The sequence below is a fragment of the Asterias rubens genome, chromosome 6 (genome assembly GCF_902459465.1).
Source record: "Asterias rubens chromosome 6, eAstRub1.3, whole genome shotgun sequence".
NCBI lineage: Eukaryota > Metazoa > Echinodermata > Asteroidea > Forcipulatida > Asteriidae > Asterias > Asterias rubens.
Genome location: NC_047067.1, coordinates 39,565 through 67,520, shown reverse-complemented (window position 1 = coordinate 67,520; position 27,956 = coordinate 39,565). Strand labels below are relative to the sequence as shown.

The 27,956-nt window shown below is 40.0% G+C and overlaps 1 protein-coding gene across 1 annotated transcript; it reads right to left on the bottom strand.

The window, feature by feature from the left end:
• Window positions 1-569: 569 nt before the first annotated feature.
• LOC117291235 lies at window positions 570-26,777 on the bottom strand. The gene is made up of 10 exons (XM_033772847.1): window positions 26,598-26,777; window positions 20,885-21,158; window positions 19,129-20,749; window positions 18,134-18,375; window positions 16,510-16,651; window positions 15,132-15,305; window positions 11,568-11,771; window positions 3,201-5,225; window positions 2,302-2,430; window positions 570-1,917 (listed from the first exon to the last, which is right to left on the bottom strand). Exons 2-9 carry the CDS (start codon window positions 20,937-20,939, stop codon window positions 2,316-2,318), a joined length of 4,578 nt encoding a protein of 1,525 aa, XP_033628738.1. The 5' UTR covers window positions 20,940-21,158; window positions 26,598-26,777; the 3' UTR covers window positions 570-1,917; window positions 2,302-2,315.
• Between the last annotated feature and the right edge of the window lie 1,179 nt (window positions 26,778-27,956).

Below are 27,956 nucleotides of genomic sequence, written 5' to 3'. Positions count from 1 at the left end.
ATTATATTAAAACACTGTTCGACTTTCTTATGTCCAGAACTTCCATTTGTAAATTTTGCAGAGCTGCTCAAAAAACGTGCTAAGCACACATATAATGTGTAATCCAAAGCAGGGTAAGTGTGGTACATGGTTTATGCTATAAGCTGGTGGCTGGTCCAACGTTGATTTTGCATAGAAATTTAAATCATTGAACTATTTTACCCAATCGAGTAACTCCATAAAATTGGGCCCTTATTTTCTGTTTGTATTTTTACAAGGAAATGTGCAGGCCTGATACTTCACGAAGGCAACAAAGGCAATTGCCAATAAGCCCTTGGTCATAGTCTTGGTGCCACTTGAAATATTCAAGTAGAACCCAAAGGAACACCTTAACAAAGGAAAAAAACTGCTGCCATAACCTGTGCTTGACTTGAGTGCGGAATTCTCTGCTTTCATAAGCGCTGTGCTTACAGTAAGCAGAGCAAGATACATGTACATGTACTTAAGAATTGTTGTTTTTATGTAAAATCTCCAAAATGATACTGAAATTTCTGAAATTGCTGTGCAATTGGCACAAGGGTAAACAAATCATCCAAAGTTGCTTAGCAGATACTGGCAGGAAACCAGTCACAAATGATACATGTGACATAGTATTCAAGCTGGTAATCTTCTTCTGGGAAGTATAACTTTATTTTGCTTAGCTAGTTGTTGTAACGCTCTATGAAATTTGGCCCAGATGGTTGACAACACATTAAACTATGTGTTATTATGACGACCATTATGAATACTGTTTAAAACATTTTTTGTATAAAAAAAACCCCACAAAATTTTACAAAAGTTTAAGCAATAAATTAGCGATGTTATACGTTTACTTCAAAGATACTCAACTATAACTTACGAACAAAATTGTATCGTAGTTGTAACTAATGATACACAAAGCGAGGTATACTCTACCCGTGATTAAAACTCATATCTCAAAATTGTGGCAAACTAAACTTCTTTCCTAAAAGTTGTGAAAATAAAACCTTCTGCATGTGATTTCCAACCAAAGAACGTTCCTGTTAGACACCAATTAAATGTTTGAGTGTCTGATGATTAATATCAGCATCCCATCTCCCTTTTACAGATTATAAATGGTGATACATAAATGGTGACTCTGTAGTTATGCTTCTGGTAAAGTGTCATCTTTGGGTACTAGCTCACACTACATACATTTTGGGTCTTTAAAGAGACGCAAAGCTATTGATTATTTATTGCAAATAATTTAAGGCCAAATTTTGGTTTTCATGATTCTGATCAATTTTGCTATATATTCCCGTTGCAAAATACTTAGCTATAAATTTGTTTGAAGAAAAAAGTAAAGGCTTCAAAATATCATTTTAAATATAAAAAATAAAAAAATAAAAGATGAACGCATCGTTATGTTATATGATAAGATGTGTTTGTGCAAAAGCCACCTGCTGCAAAATATCAAAACTACTCTCCTTCAAAACCTACAATAATTACGATTAACATTTTTACGACATCCTTATCAATCATGTTATATCTGAAATCTCAGAATTATGTGCATGTGCAGAATTTCGTAACCCGGTAAGATTCCTGTGACCAAGAGTTCCAAAGTCTCCCAGTATACTATATTAACTGAAAAACCATTGCATTTGGTTGAACTTTTATAAAAGTGAGGGATCAGATTGGGTCAGTGGATTCTTTATCAGCCTTTCACCTCTGTGGACCCTGGTTTGAATCCCACCTCAGGCTGGAGCTTGTGTGTGATTCCAATCCCTACCTAATTGAGTGGAATCTGCTAGTGCTCATGTGTGATGCCTAAATACAATAATAAAACCCAAGTCAAGACAGTGTTGTAAAACTCACTGTTCCTTGTCTGTAGGCCTGTCTCTTCTTGCTCCTAACAAACTAAGTAGGTGCATCGTTGACCCTCTATAAAGTAAAACAATAAGAAAACATCTGTCAGGAGGTGAGCTTCAGGTTCACAGTGGTGGCTTTATTGAGCGTTTTATATGGTTGCATCAGTGAACAGGGATCTGTTATAAATATAAATTGATATTAAAGATTCAGTTTTGTGATCCACTAATTTTTCAACAGATAAGAATCCTCTAAAGACAATCAGAGCATCTGATCGAAAAGCTAAGTTGAAACCACTGGTTGTTCTCAGAACCACCACAACTCATAAAGAGAGTATTTTATACACGATGTCACTACAAACCTCACTTGATTGTACTCCTACCATGGGAAGTTACATTTCCTTCTTTTGACTACACCCAATAAAACACAACAAGTGACAGTAACACAATTCCCACATACCTATAGTGGTTGGTTCATAGGTTTGGTGCCTGGGGCCTGGTACACAGTGTCTCCTCATCATTAGTAGCGATATCCTCCTCTGACTCTAGCTTGGCAATGATAACTTTCTTAGCAGCACATTTTGAGGAACTTTTTGTGAGAGCAAGAAAATGTGGAAAAGCAGTTAGTGGAAGGTAAAATGGGCAAGTCTTCCTTGTCGTGTTCTGTAAACATGGCTGTATGGCACTTCGGATCTTTCAAATTCCCCTTTTTTATTTTTGTTTGTATGGTAATGAAATCTCCTCGTCACAGACAGAAACCATTTATTTCATTTTGACTCAACAATAAGATACATACATTGTGGAAAGCAAATAGTTAAACAACACTGTGTACCACACTACATGTTTATGATTTAATTTGATGGGTTAATATAATACTATTGACCCAATTCACCTGATGTCATCATCAGAATAATCTCACTGTCACCATACGTAATTCAGTGAAGTGCGCAGCATTTACACGTAAACCTTTGCCCACCAACATGGTGAGCGTGGCACAGTTGCCTCATGTGATGTGCATGCAAGGGGTCAATACCTTGTTTTATTTTACCATCATTAGAACATATCTGATCTTTCCCTTTCTAATATTTGTAAAAAAATTGGTAAAGGAGGATAAACTTTGACAAAACAACAGCTTTTAAACAAGTAGCCTTTATGCCCAAGCTTGAGCATATCTTGGTTGACTAAAGTTGCCATTGGGGATCAAGCGTAGTATAATGCAGTCAACTATAGAGAAGTTAACACTGGGGGTGAAAGAGTTAATTGTTTCACAGATAGGTCGACAATCAAGGACGCATTAACTGTTCCAAGATAGAGTGGACCTCTTATTTTGCACACACACATAATGTACATGGTACGTACCTGATTGCAGCGTGCCTGTCCATACCACATGCTATTTTCTCATCTATACGCCTCCTTCTCCGGATCGCTTCAAGATGTTTTTTCATCCTCTCGATGTAGGCCAATCTCTCCTTCTCTGCATTGCCCACAACCTCATCAGCAATACTTATGGACGACACTGTTGCCAAGCTTTGGTTGTCTTGAGTCTCCTCGCACACGGATTTCTCTTGGTCTGTTTTTTCATTACTTGTACTCCCCTGTTCCCGCTGTCGCACAATCGGAAACAAATTCACATGACTTAATTTAGGATCATTCATGTGCTCCTCTGATTCTTCTTCTGATACTGTCTCCCTTTTGATGAAAACCCCCTGAGACCTTGATTCTCCTTGTGGAGTCCCTTCCTTGATGTATCTTTGACTGAACCTTGCCTTGTTTCTCACTGTGTTTGTTTTAAGCAACTGGATAGAGCGTCGTCTCTTCATGATTTCAGTCTTTCGATACTCTACCATCTCAGAGTACGACACCATTGAGTTGGGATTCTTTGTGGGAACCTCCCTAGGTACCCCACTTGGTTCCTCAACTGAAACAGTCCCCTTGTCTAACTCCTTTTTGTGAGAACCACGTTTGAATGTACCTCTACCTGAACGTGGCAACATGTGTGCCACCCTCTGATGTGCTGGATGAGATGGTTGTCGAGCCATTTTTAGTCGTTCCCGATATCTTCTCATTCCTTCTCTGGCCCTGACTCGATTCCGTTCACGCAAGCTCATGCTTCTGTAAGGTTCCTGTGTAAAATCAATTTGGTCTGATGCTGGCAATGAATGAGTTGGTGAGTTTGTTGGCATCTCAAGCAAGGTGGCATTCTTCTCAAATCTTTGTTCCGATTTTAACCAGCCTTTTCTCCTCCTGTCCCTCCTATTTGGCGAGACATGTGTTCCTGGATTAACAGTTTGGACAGCAGTAGCATCAGCTGCCACTGGCGAAAATAGACGGAAAGCTTCTTTGCCAAGACCCTTGACATGTACTTCAGGGAGCTCTGTCTTAAACAAACCTTTATGCAATGATGTTATGTTTGACTCGGTCTCAGCTACAACTGGTGTAAATACCTGGAATGTTTTCTTATTCAGATCCTCGCCTGACAATACTGGCAGGTCTGACATTCTTATGGAGGTGCTAACATCAGTCGCAATCATGTAATCTTTACTGTGGGTAGAATTACCTCTGGAACCTTTCAGTGAATCTGATTTCAGCCTCTTACCCCCTTTTTTTTCTCTGGCAGACAAATAGCCTCTATGGACCACAGTCTTAGAACCTGGAGGTATGGGTGTCTTCTCCACAACAGGCGAAATCCCTGGCATTTCATGGCATCGCCAACCTTGGTTAGAAAGCTTTGCCATCTTCAACTTTTCCCTGTGCCTCCTCATTCCCTCCCGAGCTCTGATCCTGTTCCTCTCAATTTTTGTCAGACCCTCCAACTCCCAAGGAAGAACTGATGACATCTCCACTTGTACCACCTTACCATGATGCTGCTCTGCATTCATTCTGCTGGTAGCATCACTCACAACTTGTAAAGGGGAATTTTGGTTGTCCATTCTACAATCCAAGGGCTCTTGCCAATCAACAGCAGTTTCAGATATTTCACCTGCCTGAACAAAGCCAGAATTCTCAGGGGGAATTTGATAAACGTACTTCTTTGCTTTCTTCTTTTTGGGCACGAAAGAGAGTGGATCTTCGTTAATCATGCTGAGTTCCCTCAAGTCTTCTTCATTGGTGGAATTGGATCCAGCACCTCCAGTCCCTTCTCTACGCTTGGCAGACGGTGAAGCCTTCCTACAAGCAATTTGTTTCCTCTTGATTGAGTGAAGCCAATAGTTGCCAGGTCTGTTTACGATTTGACACTCTTGGTTAGGATCGGTTCTAGCTTCGATATCAGAGGAAGGTTGTTGCAGCATTTCACTCCGGTGAAGGGGAGTTAAAGAATCCATCTTATGGATCTCACTTTTCTTTACGTCTAGAGCTAGTAATGTATCAAGAGGATCTCCTGAACTGTATTTAGAAAGGAAACATTGACAAAATGGATAAAACATGACAAACTTTTAGTTTTCTACATCATGTAAAATGACCATTGAACGGCCATTATAACCAAAGTCTAAAAATAGATGTCAAAAATGTATAGAATCAATGTGTGGCAAAGAGGTTTTCAACTAGTGGTTTAAACCCAACGAGGCCGGGTTCTTGATAATTTTACCAAGACGAAGTCGGGGTAAATTATCACGCACCAGGCCTCGGCGGGTTGAAAACCAATTCAACACACTTTGATTCCCATTCATAAACACCTTTCCGGTAAAAAAACATCAACACTTTTTGGTCAAAAAGTAAAATAAATGCAAAAATTATATCGTGTAAACAACTCCTTATAAGGAGATTACTGTGCGCATCGCGCATATTGCGTGATGTAGTTACAAACAACTGTTCCAGCCGTTGCTCTCGACCAATAGGAATGAAGAAAATGTCCTGTTCACAACCGGTTATAAACATTATCAAAGGTTTAAACACCCCCACGTGATGCGCTCTCCACCAATAGGAATAGCGAAACTGTCTGAGGTATTTATGAATATAATTTTATCTTCTTCATTAGTGTTTTTAAATGTAATTTTGTAATTGTAAAATCTAGAGAGCTTCAGGTGCACAACTATTTCCGATGCTTTGGGGAATTTAACTTTTTAACGTTGGCTGAATAAATAATAAGGGAATCAATATGTGGTGAAGAGGTTTTCAAATAGTGGTTTAAACCCGCGCCGAGGCCAGGACTTGATAATTTTACCAAGACGAAGTCAGGGTAAATTATCTTACACAATGAACACTCTTCGCTATCATGGGCCCCGCCTCTGGAATTCAATTGATAGGCGAATTCGCTCGCAGTCCTCTGTTGGTCGATTCAAAGCCTCCTTCAAAAAACACATTGTCTCCCATTATGTAACATAGTTGTGATTCTGTCATTATTTTGGTTTAGTTCTATCGTCGTGGCCGTCTTGTGGTATTTGTATTGTTTGTTTGTTTGGTTTTGTTTGAGGTGTTAGTTTGAGGTGTTTGTTTGTCTGGTTGGGTGTTTTGTTTTTGCGTTTCGTTTATCCGTCTCGTTTTGATGTTATTGTTATTACTATACGCTTTGTTTTATAATTTAAATGATCTTATTACCTTCCTTTGTTTTGTAAAAGGCATCCCAGCTTACAAGCTTTGCTTTAATGGGCCATGCCTCCATACAGTTTTCAGTCTTGTAACATCCTATTGTTTGTATTTGTATATTGTGTTTGTATGGAAATAAATGTTGATTGATTGATTGAAGAACCAGGCCTCGGCGGGTTTAAACCACTAGTTGAAAACCGATTCAACACACTTTGATTCCCATTAATAAATACCTTTTGGTGAAAAAACATCAACACTTCTTGGTCAAAAGGTAAACAAAATGCAAAAATTATAATTCTTCAAAATAAATCCAAAAATTTTAATTCTTCAATGATTTCTTTCAACACAATGCCCCTCCAGCTGTGAAATGGTAAGGCCCTCGGGTAAACAACTCCTTATAAGGGAATGCTGTGCACGTCGCGCGTATCGCATGATGTGGCTCATCGCGTGATGTGGCACAACTGTTTCAGCTGTTGCTCCCAACCAATAGGAATGAAGAAACTGTCATATAAGTGCTGTGTGTGATGGTGCAAGCTCGCGTGTCACGCCCATGTTATTACACTTTTTACTTTTTATCCGTTCAAACAATCCCTCGTGATGCCCTCTCGACCAATGAGAATGGATAAACGGTGTTTATGAATTATAGTTAAAATTATAACCAGGACCCAATTTAATTGCATAAACGAGGTGAGCATCATGGGAAAGCTTTATGCAACATACGACATTAAAGAAACCCTTTTTTTGTCTTCTTTGCATTGACTCAGTATATGTAGGCAGAAGCATATTTTTATATCAGGCATGATATTTGGTTCTTGTAAAAAAAAAGGAATATTTTGTGGAGAACAAGGGCTGAACACACGTACACATGGTTTATTATAAGCAAGTTCTGTGTATGCCAAAAGGTAAAAAAAAAAGACGCCTGGAAAATAAGTGTCATTAAGGCACCTTGTCAAAACCTCCCAGCCGTTCCATTCCGCGTGCATTCTGCGGGAGTCCGCGAATTTTGGTAACAAAAGAACCCATAGCAACCGGGCAGGTTCATGGCCACGACGGCTCATTTTCATGTCAATAAACATGAATATTCAGGCGGCTCCGCGGAGCGACCGGTCGGCCATAGTGAGGTCCAGCTTATTACCTGACCGACGGAACCGCGGAGGAACGCAAGTGGTTCACAATGGTTTTACCTTTCCAGGTAAAAAGGCAAAGTAAGGGTGGATGTAAAAGCCATTTCCTCCAATGTGTGATTTTTAAGACTATGTTCGGCCTACATGACCAAAACATGTGAATTCTAGAAATGGTTTTTCTTTATTCCCGGCTTCGACTGACAAAATTTTCAAGCTATACGTGCAAGCTCCGTTCAAGTGGGCGTCAGAGTATAGCAGTGACAGGGGACAATTCTAAAACAGTTATCTTTTGCAGCAACCATGATTAGCATAAAACTACCTACATATTGTACATGTATAGTTATCATACGGGAAAATGGAACGGAAATGTGTTTATTTACAGGACAGGGATACGGGACGGGACAAGACAGGAATTGGTTTATTTACGTGAAACAATATATATACGGACACATACGGGGCTGGGATGCGATCAATTTGGGAATTTGTTTTTTTTAAAAGGGAAGATGGGAACGGGTAGTGTTTATTATCGGGAATATCTGGGAACATAAATGGCAAGGATATATTTGTCATAGGGGAAGACGGGACGTATGATGCAGTTAGTAGCATAACTGAAAATCGCCTTTAATTATACTAATTATAATTTTAGCAAATATGTGGCCTGTCGACGATTGGAGTTTAACATATACCTTGTAGATGTTCTTAACACAAATAAACAACTGTTTGTTCTGACTTTCCAAGTAGAAAACATCAGTTTCTTACTTATAAAATCCCAAGTCACCGTCGCCAATAAACAAATCCACACACGTGTGTGACTGTGTCCACGTCAAAACAACCATGTAGTCTGGTTTGTCCAATGCCCGAGGGGAGAAAGGCACAGTCTCAGATACACGTGTTTCTATTGGCTGGTGAATTTCCATATAGCGCGTAACAAATGTTTTCATTGGTCGATTTTGCCCTACTGCCAGAGCGGTGTGTAAAAGTTATCAACATCACGGAAGAAAACGTTAGTCGTCGGCGGTGATTTCTTATCAATTTAGCATCGTTTTTTTTTTGCGGGAAAATTTATTTGAATGTGAATGGTTTCAAATAAAAAAACAATATTTTTGTATCAAGCATAAATGTTGCAAAATATGCATCGCAAATTGGATCGCAAAATCGCAATGCACTTTTTAGAATTGCATAGCAAATCATCCAAATTGCAACGCAAGCGATACAAACGAAATTGTTCCCTGATTTATGAAGTGCGCGATTATCACATTTTTGTCGGTGCGGCCTGTCCGCTTCCAGGACGGTGGTATTCATGACCTGAAAATACCACTTGTTAATTCATGAGACTTATTGTTATACCAACAATAGCGCCCAGCATGGATAGCTCATTAACTTCGCCGCGCTTCACCGCACATGACCGTTCTTCCGTGAACTGTCCGAGGTCCTTAGCAACGGCGGTATTTGCTGTCAAGTCCGCGGCTTGGTGGCGGAGGAACGCTCGGGAGGTTTTGACAAGGCGCCTAAGTGTCCTTCCGACCCCCCTGAGTCTACAGAGAACTCCACTCTTTTTAACAGGGTTATTGCTGTAGATTATGATTCCGTAATAAGTAAACAAAACAATGCGTGGACATTTTTTAATTTCACGCTGTGCGCCATTTTTTAAAGAACTTAATTTGTTTTTTTTGCATAATAGGATAGCCTGGGGGCAAACACCCTACTATCTTTGTTGTTCAACATGAACTCTCACCACTTGTTGTGAATAAAGCTGTATTCTGAAGAGAATTTACAGGGAAGTGGCAAAGTTCTGCTTGTGAGCAGACCTGTTTTTCAACATTGTTCCAAAGTTTTTTAACAAAATATCATTTCAGACAGATGTTAAAATCTAACAGAAAGAGGCTTGAATATAAAGACAGCAAAAAAGTAACGCAGCTGTTAGAAAAGCACCTATAATTTTAAAATTGTTACCTGAACTCTAAAAAAAGAAAATACCAGGAGACGGAAAATTTAGTTACGGTGATTTTGACACCTCGTTTGTTACAATCGGTTGAGTATTGTTGTCGTGGTAAGTGATTACAGGTGAAAAGTGCCCATTTCCATTGTTGCAGTGACTCCTATTGACAAGAACAGCTTTTAAAAATTCCCGCTGTTAGCCTCACGCTGAATCAAAGGAGAGATCAATCATGTCAATAGCAGACCTGCCAACCTTGTAAAAAAAATTTGAGTACCACATTATCGCAGCGGCATAAACATGATCGCCCAGTGCACAACGGCATATGGCTCAATGCTTACGGTCAGTCAGCAAAAACCATGGACCACTTCATTTTAGATGAACCATTCATTTAATGTAATTATATATCATAATCACACAAAATACAGGCTACTTCATAAAACAAAAAGTTGTATCATAATATCAGTGTTTATCTTGGGGGTGGTTGATGTGGCCTTTTCTGACTTTTTGAGTGTGCATGTGACCTTAACAGTCTGAAGAAAAAAATGAAAAAGAAATTTAACCAGTTAACTGCTGGAACTATATTCCAAATGCCTAGATCAAGGATTTAAATCTGAAGGGGCAATTTGTTCACATTTTTTTTAATTTTTTTTTTAATATCACAAAAAAATTGGCCAGGGGTTTCCCTACTGGCGGTGAGCCCATTTTGACACATTTCTGATCCATAACATATATTAATTTCATTGACAAGCTCTGTTGAACAATGTTCCTAAATTATTAGTAACTTAAACTCGGCATGCAAATATTATAACTTGGTATCCATCTTTGGTTGCCCAGTAAACGGACAAACGAAAGCCCACCGTAGAGTTTTCCAGTTCCACTTCAATTCAGGCATGCTTCAATTCATTTGTTTCCCTTATCAGGCTTATACAAAGATTACAGGCCATTAAATTCCCATTATTCTCCCCAAATTCTCGGGAGTTGGGAAAAATCATGACGTAAATAATAACATGACTACCTCCTGACCTAAACTGCTGCCGCTCTTTGAGTGAGATGTCTAAATCAAATGAAGTGTGTGCACTGCCGACTGCACACGTGCACTGTGCAAAATGCATTATTTTCCACGTTTAGGAAGAAACTTCTTCGGAGCATGCATTCTCTTTTTTCCGGGTGGAGGAGTACTTTTTCCCCCATCACTGACACTTCGCCTTCGATCGGCGTCCATGTTGCATAGTATAAGGGACTTTTCGTTTTCGACGACGGATGGTTCTGCACCGGTTGTTCAGCTAAACGTTGTCGTTTTCAGCACAACGAAGATTCATCCCAAGTACTGTCGTAGAAATTGAGGGACGACCGTCCTCAAAGCCGACGCATGCGCAGATGACGCCAAATGTCATCTTTACCGTCGCAGAACCATCCGTCGTCGAAAACGAAAAGTCCCTTATAAACACATGGGACGCCGAACGAATTCGAGCCGAACACGTGCGTTGTGTGCACGTACATGTACATGTACATCCATGCATAAGGCTGTACATGTACTATACCAGGTTGACCAAACTGGTATGCGCCATTCCCACCCCATCTGTTACGCATTGGTTTATTAGTTTTCCAGCGGGAGTAAGAATTTAAAAAATAATTCTAAGCACAACCTCTTTTTTATCGAAGCGCATAATTATCACTCAGATGTGGGGTGTTTTTGATCTGTTGTTTTTGCACTTGGGGTCGAACGAATAACAGTTGATTAAATTGAGAACAAAATTGTCCGTTCGTGCTGCAGTTTTAAAACACCGCGATATACATGTAGATATAGCTTTTTGCGTACGTTCTGCAGAATATCTCGTACCACCGTACTCAGGGGTGAAAATGCGTGCATGGTACGCAAAATGCGTACAGGTTGGCAGGTCTGCAATAGGAGTTACTGCAACAATGGGCACGTTTCACCTGTAAGAACATACCGCGACAACAATACTTGACCGATTGTAACAAACAGGGTGTCAAAATCACCACAAGAAAATTTCCGTCTTCTGGTATTTTCATTTTTAGAATAGGAGTAACAATTTTAAAATTATAGGTGCTTTACCAACAGCTGCGTTACTTTTTTGCGTTCTTCAGAAAATAACGTAACGGAAATCTGAGGAGCACCTTGTAACAACTCTTTGTTGTATTTGTCCAGAGGCCCGTCTATTTCTCTCTGATTGCTCCATTACTCCCTGTGTAGTCTGCCACAACAGGTTGGTCCTTGCCTTGACCAGTCTTTCCTCAGCATGACCCCCAACAGCCAAGAAATCCTGTGGATAAGTTTGAGTCGTCATACTTGAGAAAGACTTTGAACTCACTGGCGATGCTCTGCAGTGAAATTTAGACATAAACTCATATTACTTATGAGCAACATTTTGTTTGAATGTTTTAATTCTACTTTGATGTAGACATATAAAACACTGAAAGCTAACCTGTGAAAAAATCAATTCAAAAGGTGGTCTTGTTTTTATTTCACCACACCCAAATCTTTGGAATACACAATCTTGAAAACAGCAAAACTTAGCATGGGATTTTTCACTTCTCTCTCTCTCTGTTTCTCTCTCTCTCTCTCTCTCTCCTCTGATGACCAATCGACCCTATTCTTTCACAGGTTTGTTATTTCATGTATATGTTGGGTCATATAAAGTGCAGATTCTGGTCTTTGATAATTACCAATGTTGTGCACATGCTTTAAATGTTTGATTGCAAAGGCCATACTGGTGCCAACCCTAATATTTTCTCAATGCCATTCAAAAATAACATTTGCAGACTAAATAAGGGTTCATACAACACATACATGTACATGTCCTACAAATCTTGTACAAGTGATCGAAATTGAAGTGTGTGCTCAAAGCAGTCATTTCTGGGAGCCAATAAGCTTTGTGTGTTAGAACATCCCTACCAGGCATTTGTGCCGAGATCTTTGGACACAGCACGCTGCCCATGGTAGCAAGGCTTGGGTTTATAGTCCTAACACTGCCCATTGTAGCGAGGCTGGGGTTTATAGTGCTCATGCTGCCCATTGTAGCGAGGCTGGGGTTTATAGTGCTCACGCTGCCCATGGTAGCAAGGCTTGGGTTTATAGTCCTAACACTGCCCATTGTAGCGAGGCTGGGGTTTATAGTGCTCATGCTGCCCATTGTAGCGAGGCTGGGGTTTATAGTGCTCATGCTGCCCATTGTAGCGAGGCTGGGGTTTATAGTGCTCATGCTGCCCATGGTAGCAAGGCTGGGGTTTATAGTGCTCATGCTGCCCATGGTAGCGAGGCTGGGGTTTATAGCGTTCATGCAGCCCATGGTAGCACGGCTGGGGTTTATAGCGCTCATGCTGCCCATGGTAGCAAGGCTTGGGTTTATAGCGATCATGCTGCCAATGGTAGCAAGGCTGGGGTTATTATAGCTCATGCTGCCCATGGTAGCAAGGCTTGGGTTTATAGCGCACATGCTGCCAATGGTAGCAAGGCTGGGGTTAATATAGCTCATGCTGCCAATGGTAGCGAGGCTTGGGTTTATAGTGCTCATGCTGCCCATGGTAGCAAGGCTGGGGTTTATATAGTCTAGGTTCCTAGACCATTGGTGTTGCGTGGTCACACACAACCAACGTTCCGATTATGCACGGCAAAAACTATACACGCTTGTAATGAACGAACGCTAGCGGGCGCTCTGTTTCTCTGATTTCCGGATCTCCATGTCCTGTGCTCACCAAGGTCTAGGACATTTGCAAATTGAAGGCGTGGCCAGACTTTGCAAATGAATTGATTATTCATATCACGTGACGGGTTGAAGATGACTATTCAAACTAGACCGAGTCAAAGGTCAATGTAATCGGCACGCTATTTTTAATAATCTTTGCTCAAAGAGTAATTCCGTGGTCATTATAGGCCTATTAAAAGGAAAACAGTGAAATTTTAAGTATAGACTACCTATTCAGATTATGGATACGTGACGATTTGAAATCGTAAATAATGGTCAAAAATCGAACGTAAGATTAGCATTCAGAGAGTCCGTGTAACGGACGCTTGTATGGCCCCACGGCGTGGAGCAATCGGAACGTGAAATAAGCCTTGTGGAATATCACGTACCGCCTATGCCGTGTCTCGTGGGGGTTGGAGGTGTTAAATCCCGGGCGCTATGAACTCCCAGCTTGCGGGTGTCGACTCCGTTGTTTCTTATGATCGCAACATTCCAATATGCTCCATTTTGATTCATGGCCCCCTAATTTGTTTTTGTTATGGGTTTCAGGTAATTTTGAGGATGTCAAAACGCAGGAAAATCGCATCTACCTCCATGGTTATATTGACAGTGTTATTGTGTGAGTAGCTTAAAAATATTATGAGAATTTTTTATAAAAGGTTGAAATAAAAATAATGCTAAAACAAAATTCCCTCAAAGCATAATTTTGCCAAACAAAGTATTGTTTTTTAATTCTGTGAATGAAGAGTTATTTTTGAGGTAATGATTAAACTGGGCAACTAGTGGAATTTATGACCTGACTATTCGCCTCAAATAACTGGGAGTTGAATAGCAGTAGTCGCCACCCGACAAGCAATCAAAATTCGCAATTTCTCATGAGTTGTTCCAAAAGATGTTCCAAGATCTGCAGCTACGGTTACGTTTCAAAATACATTCTCACAAAGACGCTTTTGAATCCCTCAAGATTTCCTTCCCCCAAGATTAAAAAACTTTCACTGTGAATAACACTACAGGGCCCACCAGTTAATATCTGTTTGGCAGAAAATACTGTACAAAATTTCTTTACTATCCAAAAATTTAGGTGGGCACTAGGCATAAGTCTACAACATTTCAAATTTAATTAAAAATTGGCTGGTAACCAGTTTCTGCTAAGCAATACTATTTTGTGCTAACTATAAGCAAATTGTTTAGCCAATACAGGCTTCATCAGTGTGGGCCCTGGCACGTCGGGAGCATAACGCCACGATCGCATTTCAAGCTGCATCATGGCAATGCAGTAGTCTGGATCTGGATATTATACATAGAAAGGTTTGTGGTGGTACCGCAAACCTTTCTTTATCGTATTTCCACCATGTGGCAAAGTTTCAAATCCTACTGGACATTATTATACTCTGATAAAAACATATACCCACACACACATGCAGAGTATAGCAAAAGTCATGCAACGCATTACTGCATGCATTTACACTGCATGCACAACACTGATGAATTATTCATGAGCCAACCGCAACGCAGCCTCTGATTGGCTCCACCGGAAAGTCGGGGGAGATTTGCCGAAAAACAATAAAAAAGTTAAGACCCGTCGTTGCAAATGTCCTAGACCTTGGTGAGCACAGGAAATCAGAGAAACAGAGCACCCGCTAGCGTTCGTTCATTACAAGCGTGTACAGTTTTTGCCGTGCATAATCGGAACGTTGGTTGTGTGTGACCACGCAACACCATTGGTCTAGGAACCTAGACTAGGGTTTATAGTGCCATGCTGCCCATGGTAGCGAGGCTGGGGTTTATAGTGCTCATGCTGCCCATGGTAGCGAGGCTGGGGTTTATAGTGCTTACATTGCCCATGGTAGCGAGGCTGGGGTTCATAGTGCTCATGCTGCCCATGGTAGCTAGGCTGGGGTTTATAGTGCTCATGCTGCCCATGGTAACAAGGCTGGGGTTTAATGCTGCCCATGGTAGCGAGGCTGGGGTTTATAGTGCTCAGTAAGGTACCTACCCAGCAGTCAAAACCTGTAGTTTAGCAAGTTGTTGTTCAACTTCTCTGAGTCGATCATTTCTATGCCTTTCCCTCTCCAAGAACCTTCGCCATGTCTGGGGGGATGGTGATTCATCATCGACTGGGTCTGTGGGGCACTCTACATGCACACCAAGAATTTCTGTATTTGTAGCACTGCAGGGGAACGACATGTGTATAGAGTCACTTACTTTACAAGCAAATCCTTTTCAATATAACAGAAAAAGCACATGTCGGTTCATTCATTTCTTTATTCTTCTAAAATAAACTAAGAAGAGAAAAAACCTCCTGGGTGTTATGCAGCTGATATGAATTTTAGTTTGCAGTAAAATCATGAGGCAGGGCTAAAATTTTACACTTGACAGCAGGCCTGAACTCAGTGGCTTTGGTGTTGAGCCAGTGAACTTATGACTGAATAAGTCCTGACTAGTGGTCTTATATTTTGTGATTTAATATTAACGAGTAATAATACCTCGACAAAAACAAGTGTTCAACAAAGTTAAAATGTTCACCTTGAGTCAGATAAAATACCTTTCAATTATATTAATGGGGCATGCTGCCTTTGATCGGTCGAGTTGGTCAATTAAAAGCATTTGTTATAAAATCAGATGATTAGAAAGATGATTTTTAAAAGTAGAATATAATGATCTACACAAATATGGCTCAATATTTTATGGTTTTCCTTATAAGTCATGAACTAACACGGCACACCATTTTGTAGAGTCATGTTTTTGACTCCATAAAATGGCCGACCATGTAAGTTCACAAAGTAAAAGAAAAACCACACAATTTTGAGGCATATTTGTGTGGATCAAAAAACAACTTTGAGTCACCATATGCATTTCATAACAAATGGTTTGAAACGCTTTTAATACATGAAGACTAACTTGACAGATCCAAGGCAACGCATTTTATTAACTAATTTGATATTTAAAGTACTTTTAAAGACAAGAGATAGAGTCTTACATGCCTCAGTGCTTGTTTATCGACTAAGAATGGTTAAAATGCAAGAGAAACTGCGTCAGGAAGTTTTTTCTCATTTTTAATCTTGCATCGAAACAAAATTCTGGACTAGTAAACAGTTTGGCCTGCTGTGGTTGTTTTAATTAGAGTTGTTTTGTGGTGCAGACATGATGAAGACATATCACAACTTAAAAATATAATCATCATGTTCTATTTGAACTTGACTGAGGTTTTCCATACAAAAAGACAACATGGGATCAGGCATACCCAGTCAAACAGTTTAAGGTGTTGAGTTGAGTTATCATTTGAATTGGTTAGATTGGGGAAAGATTTTAGCACAAGGTTAAGTTGGTTCTGTTTCAAATATCCAATTCATTCTTTTCCATAACCTCCTTACCTCAGTAACTCCTCTACCTTCTTTGAGAGTTTTGAACCAAGCTTTGTAGAGTTTGTTGTAGACTTTACGCACTCAGTTGATTGCATAGCAGGTAATCTAGTGTCAAGATCAGTACTGTTTTGCTGTCCTTTTGCCATGTTTTCTGCAAATGAATATGTCCACAAAAATAATTTGCGAGTTTGATGCACACAGAACCAAGTCTTTTTCAAAGGCTTAATTGCACGACACGACACAACTGCACGGACAAATAGCCAAGTATAATTATCACTGCAACAGGGAAAAAAAGTAAACAGAAACAAGCAAGAAAGCAGTTATAGAAGAAGCAGCAAGGTTGTGAAGAAACAGAATGTATTGGACATAACTGAATTTAGCTGTTGCAAAATACTTACCAAACTGAATTAGCTGTTGCAAAGTGCTTACCAACCATGACGACCAGACGGATGTGGTGGTATAAAAAGCTAAAATATTGCAATGGCCTCTCACGTTTCAACCACACAGCATCTTTCTCAAAGGCTGTATGACAACACAACACACTTCAGGTAAAGTGGAATCATTGAGGAATGGAAGCAGTCAAGTAGAAAGGAATGACAAGAGAGAGAGAGACAGGGTGCAGTCTGGACAAGCAAGGGATGAACAATGACAAAGGATACAAAGGAAGAAAGTGGTAGAGGGAAGAGGCCTAAACAGCATGTAGTTTAACCACCAGAGAATGGATGATACTCAAAGAATTTCTTAGTTTTATGTTTGGTAATTGTTAAAAAAAACAGTCTTCTCAATATCCCAATTATAAAAATAAAAACCCTGTGAAAACTCAAGAGCTAAGCTGGTCATCGCAGTTGCAAGAAAATGATGAGAGAAAAAACAACCTTGTTGGACGAATTTGTGTCCCTTCAGATAGGAATAAAATACTTCTGGCTAAAAGTCTTTTATTATTTTAGTGAGAAATTACTCTTTCTCAAAATCTACATGTATGCTACCTCAGAGGAAGCCGTTTGTCACAACTCCAATGTCTTGTTACCAAGTCAGTTTTTAAGTTAATATTATTGTATAAGTAATTACCAAACGTGTACCTTCCCTTTAATGGAACATTACAGAATTGGTTTTGCTAGCAAAAATGTTGCTGGCAGGGTAAGCACTTCATGTAATCCACCATATACATAAACTGACAAACCTGTAGAAGTTCGAAATCGCGGTGGCCATCTGGGTCATGAGAGAATAGTAAAAAAAAAGAATAACAAATTTTGCATTGCATCGATGACAAAACAAAAATAAATAAAACGCTCACTGAGCGATAAACTACAAACCCGAAATTATATTATTTATTTCTCATAAAATATGAAATTTCAGACATAAATATTTCAAGGGATGTTTTTTACTATCATCATTAGACTGTGTAATTTTAAGGTTAATCTGTGATCTTCATGATTTTTGTTTCGTACCAATTCTGTAACGTTCCTTTAAGGAAACAAGGGGGAAGAGTTAAAAGAAATTCTCTGGTGTAACCTCCAAAAGTAATGCAAGCACACACAGAGAAAGGACAATTACAAGTACTGACTGCAAGACTTATAAGCAAGGAATGTGTTAATCTATCACAAATTAGTCCTAAACCAGAGAATGTTCAAACCTGTAACGAATGGCCATCTGTAACTGGGTCCATCTTCTTCTTCTTTGCCTGAATCCTCTTTTGATTCAAAAACCAATGTTTTCCGTTTAGAGATGCACCTGGGGCTGGCTTGTTTCCGTCTTGAACTTCGACCCTTACAATCAGGGTAAAGCTGTTTCTTTTCTGGTGTACACATTTGAAGGTCTGGTTGGCTGGTATCATTTGGGTTGGAGCAAGTACATGCACTGCTGGTCAGTGTAGGGCTGAAAGAAAGAAGAATGATTAGATTTCTGTGGAAAACTGTGTATGAAGTTCTTCTCTTTTTTAGGGGTGGTTGGGGTGGGGCAAATCATTCTCAAATCACCTTCAAGTGAACAAAGAATGCTAACATTGATGACATTTTATAGTATCAGGGAATAGCAAATTTGCCTAGACTCTAAATTTACATTGAAACACAGGCTCGAGGCCAGTGATTTTAGCATCAGACATGTACATAGACTCACGACTGGTAAAGTCCAGTGATCTTGTGTTTTTTGTCAAACTTAACTTTCAGCCCGATAAGTCTCTTTTAGCTCTAAAGTCAACCCCCCCCCCCAACTAAGAAAAATCTGGCCCACAAAGTTATAAGCCCTATGGTCTTGTGGATTTCTAGTTTTCATCCCAAAATTCAAGCCATGTTACATGGCTGAGTATTAGAATAACTAACATTGTTTGCACACTGAATGTAAATATATAACATTCATAAAGTCACGACTGATACAACTTGTGAAGCATTTCGCTTTGTTTACACAAATATTGTTTTGTGGGAAGAGTGTCAATATTTTAAGGGTAGATTACTCTAAATGATCTCCGTTGAATATACACCGATAAACTTCCTGCCAATTGACAAGTTCGAACACACAAACAGAGTGCATGGAAGAAACACGAAACCACATTTTTGTAAGCACGCAAGTTCTATCAAGAATACTTGCACATTTGTAGCATAAACTTGCAATAAACTGTGTTATTGTCCTCACCTTTTTTCTTTCTCTTCCTTGATTGACTGCTGTTCGGGATCACTGACAACCCCATTACTAGTGGCTGGCTCAGGGACCTCTAACTGATTGATTGTGGTGTCTTGACCAACAGCTCCCATGATACCAAGCTGACCAAGTGTCCCAGCTTGAACTGAGAATCCTGGTTGAAGTGGCAAGGCTCCTGCGATAGCTTGTAGACCTGCCAAAGCCTGCTGACCATGCAATGCTGAGATTCCTACTCCTTGAAGACCTTGAATTCCTTGAAGGGTAGATAGTGTCTGAAGATTGACAAGTCCTTGTAGACCTGTAACCCCTTGGAGAGCTGGGATTTCTTGAACTGTTGCCTGAAAATTTGACATACCTTGAAGGCTTGGGACCATGTTTGTAACACCTTGATCGTTACTCTGCAGGCTCGATAATCCTGTTGAACTTGTAGGTCCAGCGATTCCTGTGATGCCAGACAGGCAGCCGATTCCCAAGAGATTTGAAATCCCTTGGAGACCAGAGATCCCATTTATACCATCTAAAAGCCCCTGAATACCTCCTGTACTATGGAGTCCTGCAACTTCTTGGCTACTGCCAGGATTTCCTAAAATGCCCTGAACATCACTCACTCCATGGATGCCACCAACACCTTGAACATTTGCTAAACCAATGATACGATGTATGCCTGTCGTCTGTTTAAGATCGTGCATGCTTAGCATTCTGGATTGGCCAGACGCCTGAAGGGTGTTAAGGGCATGGATGTTACTGACAGCCTGGATCATTTGTTGCTGCATGACACCTGGCATATGAGCAGTATTCTGACGAGTCTGTGGGAATTGCAATCCCTCCATTGCAAAGGGTTGCCCTGATGTGGAATCAATAACAATTGGCAATGGAAGCTCAGCTAAGGGAAGCAATGGAGACAAGGTGGCTTGGGGGCCAGACGTACCTGCCTGAGGCTGGCTTTGCTCAGTCTTTCCATCTGGCTTTAAAGGTGGTATAACAACTCCTGACAATATCTTTGATTCAACTGGCTCTCCCACTGACTGACCACTATGATCCCCTTCTACGAGCTCGCTACCTATTGTCATTTGCTTTTTCAAAGCAATATCAAATTCTGCTTCTGCTTGCAGATCACGAATATTTGATCTCAATACATTTGATCTTCTCACTGGATTAACACAATCGACTTTTCTTTGCATTCCCAAGTTGCACGTGCTGAGAGGGATCTTACCATCATTCTGATTTGAATGTTCAACTGGAAACAAATTGATGAAATCTTTGATGTTCTGCTGCTTAAAAGGTTTCTTTTGTCCCTGTGGGCTTTCTACCAGTTCATCATCATCTTTGCTGCCAGATGGAACAGCCATGTTTGTGATTATTCTTTTGCTTAAGTTTACGACATCCCTTGAAGACTCCATGGTTTCAGAAAATGTCTTAAATTTAAAGTCTTTGGCCTCTGGTACCTCCATATTCTTGTTAGACAATTGACCCAAGTTATACAAAGTTAGCAAGTTCCTATCAGGTAAAGAAACTGCACCTCCTTTGTTCAACAGCCCAGCATCTTTGTATAGAAGGTCAGTTTGAAGGGTTGGCACCAATTCATTGAGGATGGCACCTGGATTAGGGTTCCTGTCTGAAAGAAGAGAGTTGTCAACTACTTTTTTTAAAAGATGTTCTTCAAGTGACAAGTAGATGGATATGAAAGAAAGGCAGAGGGTTGCAATGTATCACTTAAAGATCTAGCCTGCTCTCCTCTTCTACTAACAACCTCTTTTGAAAATGATGCAAATCTTGAGAGTTTCCTCCTCTTTCTCCTTGTACATGACCGCTTTTGCTGAACACCTCTCGATTTATGCTCTGCCAGCCCACCTCGGCCAGCCACTGCCTTAAAAAATGATTCAACTGCACGTTTTCTCTCGCGATACCGACGAGCCCTTTCTCGTCCTAGGCGTTTCTTTTTCAGATGTTTCTCATCTTCGCTGAGATGGTCAACATTCATGCGGGTTCTCTTCACCTTTTTGAAGGAGGGATGGCCTGTGTCCCTGAAACACAATAAAAAATATCAATGTTATTAAAAAAGAATAAATCAAATGTGTATTATTGATAATGATTTTTATAGCAACAATAACAGGCAAGAGCACTCTAACATTGGGTACTACAATAGCACTTTTACAAATTACGGCACTCATAATTGGAAATCAATCAGTAAACAGGAAAGTTATTTCTTGAAAACTTCTACTTGTGACTCTGCGGAACAGATTTTATAAAGGAGACAAAGGCGCATGATTAAGGATTGCCAAAAAATTCATCAATGCAGCAATGGCCATTCATAAATACCTCAGACAGTTTCGGTATTCCTATTAGTGGAGAGCGTGTCACGTTTTTTTTTTTAATCCAGTGATAATGACCAGTGTTTATAACCGGTTGTCCGCGCAAGACGTTGATGTAAGACGTTTCTTGTTACGGGCGATGCAGGCGCTGTCGGTGATTTGGCCGCGGTGTGTGTGAAAGGAAAACCAGCGTTTATGCACCAAGACTATATATGCGCATGCGCACGAACGGAACCGGAAAACATATGTGTATGGACATCGTGCATGTACATTCAAAACGTACACTGAACATGCCATGGAGGTGGAAACATACAGAGCTCAAGCACTCGGAAACGGATAAGTTTTAGGCGCCTTGTCAAAACGTCCCGGGCGTTCCTCCGCTGACAGTCTGCGGACTGGACAGCAAATACCGCCGTTGCTAAGGACCTCGGACAGTCCGCGGAAGAACGGCCATGTGCGTTGAAGCGCGGCGAAGTTAATGAGCTATCCATGCCGGGCGCTATTGTTGGTATAACAATAAGTCTCATGAATAAACAAGTTGTATTTTCAGGTCATGAATATCAGCGGCTTGGACGCGGACCGGCCGTGCTCTCCCAGAATGGTACATTTTCAACGAGTACCATCGTCCTGGAAGCGGACAGGCTGCACCGACAAGATCATTGTACCACGCACGTTGGTAGTGCCAGCCGACCATCCTGCTCACGTGATAATCGCCAGCTACATGTTTAGACATTATAGTCAACCAAATCGGCGACTTTGAACCTAAACATTCCAGAGGCATTCAACAGGCATCAAACAGGCATTCACGAGGCTTGTATTTTTGAAAAGGCACAATATGTTGAGTCCCGGCTAAACAACTCAAAATGTTAATCACTTTATGAGTACGTCATCACCAAATAAATCCCTTACTATAAAAAAAACAAGTTTGATTCGATGTAAAATATTTGCCACCCTAGTTAATAAAAGTTTAATTTTGTAAAAACAAGTTTGCACTGGCTGCCAATTCCGATCATTTTAATGGTTTATTCACAATAAAAGGTTTTCGCGGCCAGAGGCCGAATTAAAACATTAATTTGTGCATTACACACGTTGGACCATCATGTAATTGTTTGGTGTTTAAATTTTATTTAGGATGAACTGCAGTTTAGCGGTAGTTTTGCATAATACGTTGTGGATGGGTCATTGATACAGTGATCGATACATGGGTATGGGGGAGGCTACGATGCATTGTTTGGGAAGTCAGGTTTTCTATTATAGCGAAACACTATGAAGCGGCGTGGTAGTCACAGAGAAAGGATGTTTTGACCTTGCTCCAAAATATGGAAATTATTATTATTATTACTAAGATTATTTATTATTATTATTATTACTTATTCTGCCATTTCAACATTAGATGAAAATACAACAAATACTTCCAGATGGGCTAGGAGAAACAAAAGCAAAATAATTAATGTGGTCCATAGACCTGCCTAAACAAACCATTTCTACAATTCACATGTTTCGGTCATGTAACCAAGCCTTAAAAATCACTCGTACGAGAAAATGGCTTTACACACCCTTAGTTTGCTTTTGCTATGCAAAGGTAAAGCCATTGTTCACCACCTGGGTTCCTCCGCAGTTCCGCCGGCAGCCGGTCCGCGGAGCCGCCGTATGATCATGCTTATTGATATTTAAATAAGCTGGGCTTCACAATAGCCAACCGGTCGCTCCGCAGAGCCGCCGGAATATTCATGTTTATTGACATGTAAATGAGCCGTCGTGGCCGTGGACCTTCCCGGTTGATACGTGTTCTTTTGTTACAAAAATCCGCGGACTCCCGCAGAATGCACGCGGAATGGAACAGCTTGGACGTTTTGACAAGGCGCCTTACAGAGTTTCTTACTTTATTAAGCCTTTTAACCAAAAAGGTATTTATGACTGGGAATTAAGTGTGTTGAATCAGTTTAAACCCCCCCCCCTTACATGTTTAAAGCTTGTTGATTCAATTATCACTGTTTATTTATACGCTTTATTATCAATATTAAGATAAGAAAAAACACACAAAAATCAGATTTGAAAGCCAGTAATTATTCACAGTAATTTTTTTAAATTTAATAAAAAAATATTTTGAATAAAATGAAGACAACTGCTGGCTAAAGAGTCATACACAGAGTCTCAAAGAACACTTGTAGTCACTGCAGATGTTTCTTCCATGTATGGCTTCACCGGGAAACCAAACTTTCTCGTTTGCCGTGAAAAAACAGGAAACAGGAAAAACTCAAAACAAATGGGGCCAGTTGAAGTCATCGAAAATCGGTGTGTGGTGTCAACATTTCAATGTCCATAGTTTTAATATATTATGTCATGTATGTTTGCATACTTCATATTAAAAGATGAAGATAATTAGGGCATCTGTTGTGGCACCATTATTTGTTTCCAAATTCAAAGAAAAAGACATAAATAGGCCTACCGTGAAAACTGGTATCTGGTATATTTTTACGAGAGGATATATTAAAATAAAAATAAGATAATATCATGACCCCAAAAGGATGTGATCCTTTTTTTATTATTTTTATTGAATCAGACAGTTTGATAACAAAAGTGCACACAAAGTACAAATCAAGCGTGCAGTTACAGGATCTAATTTTCTTCCTCCATGCAGTAACATATAACACGAAATCCTATAACACGACAGTAGGATAACAGGAAAATTGTTCACAATCAAAAACTTTTTTCTTTTTTTTCAAATCATCTATCCAATTTTTTAACAACTACAAGTTTTCACTTCATGGTGTGTTGAAATTTTTAAAGTTTTGGTTTTACGTTGCGAGAGACAGTCCGCCATTAACAGTGCTTATGCATGCACGACATTGGAGCAACGTCATATGTTTTCACACCTTTCATTGGTTGGTATATTATTGAATATGCAGAAGCTAGTATGGCGTGCAAAATAAAACAAAAATGTTATTCAATTACTACTTAACAAATTTAATTACATTTTGTCCTAAGGCCAAACAAAATAAATGTTGTGTTTACGGTAACCCGACCGACCTGAATTTTTTGCGGCCGAATTGCCGACCTCAAAACATTTTTCTAAATATTTTGCGAGTTGGTAAAATTTAAAATGACAACTTATAAACTTTTATATTTTACCACTTTCCAACATGAGGGTTTATTTAAACTTGATGAGTCGAACAAGGATCAGCCCTGATACTTCACCCACGACGGCAACGACAGCAATTGCCGTCGTTGCCCCTTCAAAAACCCAATTTTTCACGGCAATGATTGCCGTGCCCTTTTCTCATCATTGCCACCGTGCCCTTCCTCCCGAAAAAAAATTATATTCAACATTGCCCAAGTTCGAAAATAAGCCAAAAAGTCCCGATGTCTGTGTAAATTTTTACGCAAAGAAATATACCCCAATTTCACGCACGTAAGGCACAACAGCAGATTTCAGGCCCGTTAGTCGTTGTTCTTTGCGTGCGACAAAAAAATACTCGAAACATCGAACGCTAGAGGGCGTTTCGGAAAAAAGCGATAGCGTGAGATTAAACGCCCTCTAGTGGTAAAATTACGCGAACCAACGCTAAACGCCTTGAGACGAAGACTCGACGTGTCTGTGCATGCTGGGATAGTGGTTTTCCCCATGCTTGGTACATGTGATGTACCATCATGTACAGCATAGTCGTCGCGCACCGCATGCATTTATTCTGTCAACATCGTGTCAAAATGGAGCAGTTACGTGGGAATTTTAGCGTCTCTACGAAAAACTACACAACGTGCATGACCAATACTAGGATTACGTATGAACAAAAATTATTTATTGTGTATTGTAAGTAGTTTATTTTGTTGAGTTAGATGAATGCTTCCTTTTTTCATTGGGTAACAGTTAGAAAATGGAAAAAATTGGAAGAACTATTTTTGGCAGGCAACTTGGAGTTTTTTTTTTAAACTGCCGTCGTGCCCTTCGCAACTTTTTTATGATTGCCGTGATGCCCTTCCAAATTTTTGACAATTGCCTTGGTGCCCTAAATTTTTACAAAAAGTCAAGGCAAAACTGCCGTGCCCCTTAAAAGCCGAAGTATCAGGGCTGTAGTATAATGGTAACGGGTTTTAAATATTAAAAAATAACTCAAAATTCAAGAACTTAAAAATAAAAATAAAGTTACAAAATAAAATTATTTTCCTACCTACCTACCTGGAATTTTTTCGGGCTGTTACCGTAAACACAACATTTATTTTGTTTGGCCTAAGGCATTAAGGCTACTAATACTATATTAGCATCCAGAGATATCATAAGGCATGAAAGTAAAACACCCCCCCCCCCCCCGCCTCGATGCACTCACACTTCATAACAATCTGTTTTCCCCCATTTCAGACCAGTTATGTTTGGTTTCAGGAGATAAGAAACCAATCTATGATATTTTCTCTTTAATGTAGACTTAGTATTTATTACGCTTATCGGAATTTATTACAGTATGCAGTAAATAAAAATAAATAAATTGTCATTTTCACTTAAAATATTTTAATATTTCCCCTACATTCGACACCATAGAATCCCAAATAGTAACCACCTCACGTGATCCATCTTGTGACTAAAGCAGAATGAAACTCAATCTAGCAGATAGTAATTTTGTTTTGGCGCCACCACTTTTTCATTCGATATGAAATAACATAGTATCTAATTTACCTCAACTCAATGGGATATCCCTTGGGTATCCCTTTTTGTAAAAATGAGTGACAAAGTTGAAAGTGGTGGCGCCATACGGAAAGTTATCCTTTGTTTTGAACTTTCGAGGTTGGATGATGTTTCTTTGACTCATTTGAATGTTGGCATAATTAATAATGCACTAGTGATTAGCACCAAAAATCAATCATTTTATAAATGTTTGAGCATAAACCAACGACAGGAAACTTTATTCTCAGCATGATTAAGCCTGATGAAAATGCAGACCGTGAGTAAACTGCATAGCTTCTGTCACCGGTGCAGCTTGCACAATTTCGCGGTAAACGGGAATCAAAGTTGGGGACCGAAAACATATGAGGGTCGATAACGTATGACGCTACGATATCACAATATTATTAATTTAGGCCTAGCCCTAGTAAGTAGAGAAGAGTAGCAGTAGGCCTATTTTTTTAATGATAATATTAAATTAATTTTTATATAATCACCTTAAAATGTTTGAAGATTCTTCGTCGTTATCTTCAGAACTCAAAGAGTCCATTTCTCGGACATTGCAGCCACACAATCATTCAGATTTATCTATTCGCAGATTTAAAGAACAAAGCCAAGGCAGCAACAAAATAGAAATGACATTATGTGACGTATCGTCGTACCCGCACATTTCGAACCATATCGAAAGAATTCATTCAGCACATTGTACAAACCGTATGCAAGTAGTCTAGGTGCAAGACACATGCTGATTTTGCTTGCATCAACACCGGCAGAGGGCGCTGCAATAATTGACCGTGACTGGGCCCCGGCTAGTCTTGGTGCAAGACGTTTCTCGTTTCCCTTTTCACGCACACCGCGGCCAATTCACCAACAGCGCCCGCACCGACTCAATCCGCACCGACTCACGTGACTTAGTTCACTCACCGCTCCCCCGGAGAAACGTCTTGGTCCGTTTACAAATCGCTCGGGAAATTCCGAGCACATTCCAACCATGCCGCTGCGCTTGGCCTGCATAACTCTGACGTAGCAGTATCGGCATCAGTCTGGTATCTGTACGTCTTTGGTGGGAACAGCTTGACATGGCATCTACTTGTACAATACAACGACGACAACAAAAGCGTCGCGCATGGAAAAGCTTCGACGGTGCATTTGTGCGTGGGGGCCCTATAACCTCTAGCCCTCAAAGTATAAACTGGCGTTTGGTAGAGTAGACGAAGCTATCGATTTTGCTGCAAGAAAGTTAAGTCTTGATAAGTTTAAGAGCCAACAAGTTAACGCTCTTCGCCCAGGGTAATGATATATTTATCAATTTACCAACGGGGTTTGGAAAAAGCTTGATCTTCCAAGCTTCCACAGTTATTGTGGACTTTTTGAAAGTTGTTGTTGGTGGAAACGATAACCATGATAACGACGACATCGGCGCTGACGAGAAATCATTGGTTGTTGTCGTCTTGCCGCTTAAGGCTCTGGCTGTAGATCAGTTAGACCATGGAGGAATGTATTCCGCCATGGTTAGACCGAGTAAGCAAACTCGGTCTGGAGGCTGCTGATATTACTTCGGATATACCAGATCATGTTTTGGAACAATCGCCCAAGTACTCGATCCTGTTTGCAAGTCCAGAGAGTCTTTGCTCAAGCAAAGGGAAGGAACTACTGTTAGGGAGGCCAGTGAAACGACTGTTTTCAGATTTATATCTGTAAGCGTGTAAAAAACAAAATTTATAATCAGCGTTTGTTGACCTTTTCATTCATCAAAAGTAGGAATTTAAACAATATTTCAGTAGATGAAAGATTGATCTTTTCATTTGTGTTATTTTTTGTCCGAATGGGTATGGTTTATGAGATGAATTATTTCA